This window comes from Blennius ocellaris (genome assembly GCF_963422515.1).
Source record: "Blennius ocellaris genome assembly, chromosome: 18".
Classification (NCBI taxonomy): domain Eukaryota; kingdom Metazoa; phylum Chordata; class Actinopteri; order Blenniiformes; family Blenniidae; genus Blennius; species Blennius ocellaris.
The window spans coordinates 319661-327160 of NC_137667.1; the positions used below are offsets into that span (position 1 = coordinate 319661).

The window sequence follows — 7500 nt, forward strand, 5'->3', positions numbered from 1 at the left end:
TCCTCCACCAGGGGGCCCAGGGAGTCCTCCACCAGGGGGCCCAGGGAGTCCTCCACCAGGGGGCCCAGGGAGTCCTCCAGGGACCGCCGCAGGTACTTCACCAACTCGTAGCTGTAGGAAGGAGACATCTTAATTCTACCGTCATAGCTCTATTTTTTAGCTCAAGCCCCTTCAAACCAGAATGTGACCAGAAGGAGAAGCTCCTGGAGGAGTTGAGACGTTTTGGAACGGTTAGCATGTCGCTACCGCTACTACCAGCTAGCTAATGCTAATGCTAGCTGCCGCTAACTGTTACAGTTTTTCATATTATGCTGAATTGATTCAGTATATCAGGAATCTTTGTCAGTATTCACCTCCCGACGGGCGGGTCAATGTGACTATCCCCACCAGAGGGAGGGGTCACGTCCCTGTATGACATCATTAGGGGAAAGTCTCTGATTATGTATGACATCATAAAGGGAAAGTCTCTGATTATGTATGACATCATAAAGGGAAAGTCTCTGATTATATATGACATCATAAAGGGAAAGTCTCTGATTATATATGACATCATAAAGGGAAAGTCTCTGATTATATATGACATCATAAAGGGAAAGTCTGATTATATATGAGCTCCAGGCTGTTAGAAAACCATCAGAGAGGGAATTTCAGACAATGTGGGGCCTTTAAAAGACGTAGATGTGCGGAAAAGATGTCCTCCGACCGCCTTGTCCCACCTCCCCACCCTGGAGACACCCCGTCCCAGGTGTCCTGACCGCCTCGTCCCACCTCCCCACCCTGGAGACACCCCGTCCCAGGTGTCCTGACCACCTTGTCCCACCTCCCCACCCTGGAGACACCCCGTCCCAGGTGTCCTGACCACCTTGTCCCACCTCCCCACCCTGGAGACACACCGTCCCAGGTGTCCTGACCACCTTGTCCCACCTCCCCACCCTGGAGACACCCCGTCCCAGGTGTCCTGACCGCCTTGTCCCACCTCCCCACCCTGGAGACACCCCGTCCCAGGTGTCCTGACCACCTTGTCCCACCTCCCCACCCTGGAGACACCCCGTCCCAGGTGTCCTGACCGCCTTGTCCCACCTCCCCAACCTGGAGACACCCCGTCCCAGGTGTCCTGACCGCCTCGTCCCACCTCCCCACCCTGGAGACACCCCGTCCCAGGTGTCCTGACCGCCTCGTCCCACCTCCCCACCCTGGAGACACCCCGTCCCAGGTGTCCTGACCGCCTCGTCCCACCTCCCCACCCTGGAGACACCCCGTCCCAGGTGTCCTGACCGCCTCGTCCCACCTCCCCACCCTGGAGACACCCCGTCCCAGGTGTCCTGACCGCCTCGTCCCACCTCCCCAACCTGGAGACACCCCGTCCCAGGTGTCCTGACCGCCTCGTCCCACCTCCCCACCCTGGAGACACCCCGTCCCAGGTGTCCTGACCGCCTCGTCCCACCTCCCCACCCTGGAGACACCCCGTCCCAGGTGTCCTGACCGCCTCGTCCCACCTCCCCACCCTGGAGACACCCCGTCCCAGGTGTCCTGACCGCCTTGTCCCACCTCCCCACCCTGGAGACACCCTGTCCCAGGTGTCCTTACTTGTGGAAGTTCTTGTCCGTCTCCTCCAGGTGGAGCAGGAGCTGCTCTGCGTCCTCTGCTGACGGTGCTGCAGACATCTTGTCCTGGACGCTGCTGAGCAGCTGCTTCAGAAGATACTGGAGCTCCGCCTCGTCTCCGGTCCCCAGCCGAGACATGTCCGCTGTCCCCGAGACAACCTGGGCTGGAACCTGCTGCTGGAACCACGTTCTCCTCCGGAGAACCACAACTGCTGCAGGTGACGAGGAGCTAAACATAAAACATCCTGGATATTTACTGAACCAGTGGAACTACGTCACTTGGTGATGGAGGCGTTTATGGAACAGTGTTCAGCTCATCCATCATCCATCCATCATCATCATCCACCATCCATCATCATCATCCACCATCCATTATCTATCATCCATCATCATCATCCACCATCCATCATCCATTATCTATCATCCATCATCATCATCCATCATCCATCATCATCATCCATCATCCATCATCCATTATCTATCATCCATCATCATCATCCACCATCCATCATCCATTATCTATCATCCATCATCATCATCCACCATCCATCATCCATTATCTATCATCCATCATCCATCAACCATCCATCATCATCCACCATCCATCCACCATCCATCACCCACCATCCATCCACCATCCATTATCTATCATCCATCCACCATCCACCCATCATCCATCCACCATCCATCCACCATCCATCATCCACCATCCATTATCTATCATCCATCATCATCCATCCATCATCCACCATCCATCATCCATTATCTATCATCCATCATCATCCATCCATCATCATCCACCATCCATCATCCATCATCCACCACCATCCATCATCCAGCCATCATCCACCATCCATCATCCACCACCATCCATCATCCAGCCATCATTCACCATCCATCATCCATCACCATCCATCATCCAGCCATCATTCACCATCCATCATTCATCACCATCCATCGTCCATACATCATCATCCACCATCATCATCCACTCATCATCCATCCTCAAGGACACTTTGACATGTGGACAGATGGAGACGGGAATTGAACCAGCAACTTTCTGGTAGGCCAACAACCGTTCTAGATAGATAGGAGTTGTAGCTCTATCTCTCTATCATCTATCTCTCTATCATCTATCTATTCATCTCTCTATCTCTCTATCATCTATCTCTCTATCTCTCTATCAATCTATCATCTATCTATCTCTCTATCATCTATCTCTCTATCTCTCTATCATCTATCTATCCATCTCTCTATCAATCTATCATCTATCTATCTCTCTATCATCTATCTATCCATCTCTATCAATCTATCATCTATCTATCGACTTATATATTTATTTATTTATGCATTTATTTCTTTATTTATCTATTAATTTATTTATCTATGTATTGTTATTTATTCATATATTTATTTTTCAATTATTTGCTGACTGACTGACTGACTGACTGACTGACTGACTGACTGACTGACTGACTGACTGACTGACTGACTGACTGATTGATTGATTGATTGATTGATTGATTGATTGATTGATTGATTGATTGATTGATTGATTGATTGACTGATTGACTGACTGACTGACTGACTGACTGACTGGCAGCTGCAGTGTCGGAGGGTCTGAGATCAGGTGACTGTCTCTGGTGAAAAAGGGATAAGCTGGTTAGAACGGGTGACGTCATCTGACGTCATCTGTCGTTGGAGCCCAGCGGAGCAGCGAGACATTAGTTATTGATCCTTCGTGGACCTTCTCGTCCCGCTAGCCGCTGTTAGCATCCCGCTGTTAGCATCCCGCTGTTAGCAGCCGCCTTCAGGCTCCACACGGCTCACAAACACCCCCCGCTGTGCTGCGGCTCGACGTGACCTTGGCGGCTGCGTGCGCAGCCGCCAAGGTCACGAAACACACGAAACGAGGAGTTTCAAACGCCATTTACCTGGTTTTCTGTCCAGAAAAGAAGTTTTCATCCGGGAAGCGACGGCGTCTCCATGGAAACACGAGGCCCGGATCTGGTGATGCGTTCAGGAGAGTCGGACAATGAATTCTTTCGATATTTCGTTTGTAACTGAAGCAGAGAACAAATAAATAACAATAAATAAAAAGTTCCTGGGGAAATTTTGTGTGCCTGCCTGTCCTTTGATTTCAGCATCTCCATGGCAACAGACTGATCTCCATTCATCTCCTCTATTGGCACGGGACTTTTTTCAGTTTGTTGTGATTTTCTTTGGAATGTTTTTCCGAATCGTTAACAAAGGTTGTAGGAACCTAGTCCCGAACGTTCTGTACGTTTTGATGTCTTTTTGCGTCATGGTTTCAACAGTGGAGGACTCGGTACTTACAGAAATAAACTGCAGAAAAATAATAATTAAAAACAACACGGCTCCCGAGGATGGTAATGTGTGGCAGGCAACAGAATCACACATAATCTCAACATCGAGTCATCAATAGTCTAACCAAACATATATTCTAAATAATATGTTGAATAAAAATATAATCTTTAAAGCATGCAAGTGCTTATCATATGAAAAAAATACTGCAATTATTGATTTGTTGATTTCATTTGACCTATTATAAAGTACAGTTACCCATGAAACGGTTTGATCCTTGTTTATTATTGAATTTAGAAATGCGTATGTATTTCTTCCTAAAATGAAAACAATCCTGATGGTTCTCGTTTAAGACCACCATTGTAGAATAATAAACATCCCAAAAAACATTGATCAAAAAAAACATAATCTATATTCGTATAATTTGCAGGTAGGGTTCATTTTAAAATCTATTGATAAATTATTTTAATCTACATTTTAATTCAAACGTAGATCGTTTCGACTATGTTATGTCAAACCTTCGTCTGCGGCCTGAACGCATCACGGTCACGTGATCCAATGTTTTGCTCTACTTCCGGTGTCCGCTCTCGTTGACATCCTTCTAATCCATCCAAACTTTACACATAAGAAGGAAACGGTCGTAAACGATGCAGCCGCAGTGTCGCGGGTCGACTTCGGGACCAGAATCGTCCGTTAGCGCCTCGATCAGGACGAAACGTAACGTTTAAGCTAGGCTAGGCTAGGCTAGTTAGCATGGCGGCTGTGGACGGCTTCCCGCTGCTCTACGCTGAGATCCGTCGCTCCTGCAGCGGCTACTACGAAGGCCTGGCGCTGCTGGGGGCCGCCTGCGCTGCCCGCTGGGGGGCCGCGCTGCTGAGGGACTGCTGCGGCCTGCTCACGGTGCACTTCCTGCCCCGGATGCTGCCCCGGACCAAGCTGAGCCACAGGTTCGGGGCCTGGGCGGTCGTTCATGGTGAGGAACCAGATCCACCTGGACCAGGGTCCACCAGGGTCCACCTGGACCAGGGTGGACCAGGGTCCACCTGGAACCACCTGGACCAGGGTCCACCTGGAACCACCTGGATCAGGGTCCACAAGGGTAGATCAGGGTCCACCTGGAACCACCATGCTTCTTCACTGTGAGCTGGGGACGTGGACCAGGGTGGACCAGGGTCCACCAGGATCCACCTGGAACCACCTGGACCAGGGTCCACCTGGAACCACCTGGAACCACCTGGATCAGTGTCCACAAGGGTAGATCAGGGTCCACCTGGAACCACCATGCTTCTTCACTGTGAGCTGGGGACGTGGACCAGGGTGGACCAGGGTGGACCAGGGTGGACCAGGGCCTCGTGTACACAGACGGAGGTTCTTCCAGATGTTCTGTTTCTTCTTTGACACATAAACACGACGAGGCTCCAGACCCTGTTGGTTCCAGTGTTTTATCACCTTTTAGAAGCTGGTCCAGATGATCCTCTTTGATCTTCTTTGTCCTTTAACCCACTAAATCTTCATTTAGGGCTAACCCTACCCTAGCCCTAACCCTACCCTACCCTACCGTAACCCTTCTTGTCAAGGTGTCAGATCAAGTCACCAGACTGTTTCCAGACGCTCTCACCTGATTGGCTCGTAGAAACGGTGAAGAGGTTGAGCAGAAAGTGTCTGAGCAGGATGTCGAGGGTCTAGAAGGGTCTAGAAGGGTCTGGAAGTCTCAGGTTCCCTTCCTGTGTCCCGCCAGGCGCCAGTGAGCCGGTGGCCAGAGCGTACGCCGAGGAGCTGGCCAGGAACGGCGTCAGCCTCGTCCTGGTGGCTCCGGACGCCGCGCCGCTCCGGGACGCCGCCGCCTTGCTCTCCCAGAACTACGGCGTGGAGACCGTGGTCGTCGCCGCCGACTTGTCTGTGGGCGCGGCGGCCGGCAAGGCCGTCCGGGACGCCGTGCGGGGGAGGGACGTGGGCTTCCTGGTGACCAGCGTGGAGGAGTGTGGCGGTGCCGCGCGGCGCCCCCTGGCCGAGGCGTCGGAGGAGCGCCTGCTGGAGCTGCTGAGCAGGAACGTGGCGGGCGCCGCGCTGCTGGCCCGCCTGCTGCTGCCGGGTATGGCGGCGCGCGGCAGAGGAGCCGTGGTCTACATCTCGCTGGGCGGCAGCTGCAGGCCGGCGCCCGGCGGAGCCGCGCTCGCCGCCGCCGCCTCGGTGAGACGCCGCCGACGCTCAGTGTGGAGGAGAGCAACTTCAAAATAAAAGTCTGAGTACGACGCGGTTCCTGTCTGGTTCTCCTCAGGGGTTCCTGGAGCGACTCGCCGCCGCGCTGCAGCTGGAATACCGCCGCAAAGGCGTCTTCATCCAGAGTCTGACGCCTCTGCAGGTCAACCGCCACTTCCTGCACACAACCACACCTGGGAGGGGCATAGTCATGACTCAGCAAAAACTACAGACGCTCCTCCAGGCGACATTAATTAGCATGAATGCGTTGCAGCATTATGATGTAATGAGTCACGTAGCATTTCGCTGTTGGAGACGTCGTCGCTTCACACATCAGTTCTACATTTAAAGTACTTTAATATACTTGAATTTTGTTGTTCTTGTTTAATGACCAGAAAATCCTTCTGTTCTGCGTCTTAAATGATCGACGACACATTTTTCTAGAGAACCGCGGACATAGAACCTGCTACATGTGAAGCCTTCTCATGGTGTCGTTCAGGCCACGCCCCTTCACCTCCTTCAACCAATCACGGCAAGGCAGAAAGGCCGACGTTGTGATGCGTTAATCTTTACTTGTTAGCATTAGCAAGGATTAGCAAGATGCTACATGCTAACAGTAAGTCATGGCATAATGGCGGGTTTCTGTCTGTGTGTTTAGATTTGTTCCGGACGGCCGCCGTGGAGAGCTAGCTGGTTGGTGCCGCGGCCCGACGTTTACGCCCGCCACGCCGTGGCCACGCTAGGCGTGTCCAACCGAACCACCGGCTACTGGCCACACACTCTGCAGGTCGGCGCACAGGAGTCCGCTTTGCAGCTGCTCGTTTAGCTAATGGCTAAAAACGGCTAACATAGCCAGAATCGCTAAAAATGCATTAAATAGCAAATCATGCTATTTGTTGTTGTTATTGTGGGAGGTGAGGAACCGTGAGGAACCGGAGTGAAGCTGTCTTGTGTCCTGCAGTTGGGCCTGATGAGGAAGGTTCCGGAGTGGGCGTGGCTTCTCGGCTCGCTCGTCTTCACCGGCCCAAGCTAGGAGCTTCAGTCCATCGCTGGATGTTCAAGGAGTCGTCGCCATGGTTACCTGGACCAGGGGACCCTGAGCCGGCTGATCGTCGCCATGGTTACCTGGACCAGGGGACCCTGAGCCGGCTGATCGTCGCCATGGTTACCTGGACCAGGGGACCCTGAGCCGGCTGATCGTCGCCATGGTTACCTGGACCAGGGGACCCTGATCGTCCTCACGTCAATCACCTGGGACACAAAGATTCAACAACATGAATTAAATGGTAAAACAAACGTTGTGTGTTTTATTTAAACGTGACGATGGAACATCGTGACTTCATGACAAAATCTGGTTTCAATCCAGTTTCAA

At 52.1% G+C, this 7500-nt stretch overlaps 2 protein-coding genes across 2 annotated transcripts in view; one reads left to right on the top strand and one right to left on the bottom strand.

The window, feature by feature from the left end:
* Positions 1-5628, bottom strand: part of tbc1d32 (TBC1 domain family, member 32) — a 38040-nt gene extending 32412 nt beyond the window's left edge. The window contains 4 exon segments of the mRNA XM_080513741.1: positions 1-111; positions 1588-1833; positions 3539-3611; positions 5548-5628. The exon segment at positions 1-111 is cut by the window's left edge and continues 102 nt beyond it. Of these exon segments, the coding sequence (XP_080369867.1) occupies positions 1-111; positions 1588-1742 (266 nt within the window). The 5' untranslated portion in view covers positions 1743-1833; positions 3539-3611; positions 5548-5628.
* hsdl1 (hydroxysteroid dehydrogenase like 1) lies at positions 4484-7407 on the top strand. The gene is made up of 5 exons (XM_080513740.1): positions 4484-4902; positions 5668-6119; positions 6208-6291; positions 6787-6915; positions 7090-7407. Exons 1-5 carry the CDS (start codon positions 4683-4685, stop codon positions 7159-7161), a joined length of 957 nt encoding a protein of 318 aa, XP_080369866.1. The 5' UTR covers positions 4484-4682; the 3' UTR covers positions 7162-7407.
* The last annotated feature ends 93 nt before the right edge of the window (positions 7408-7500 follow it).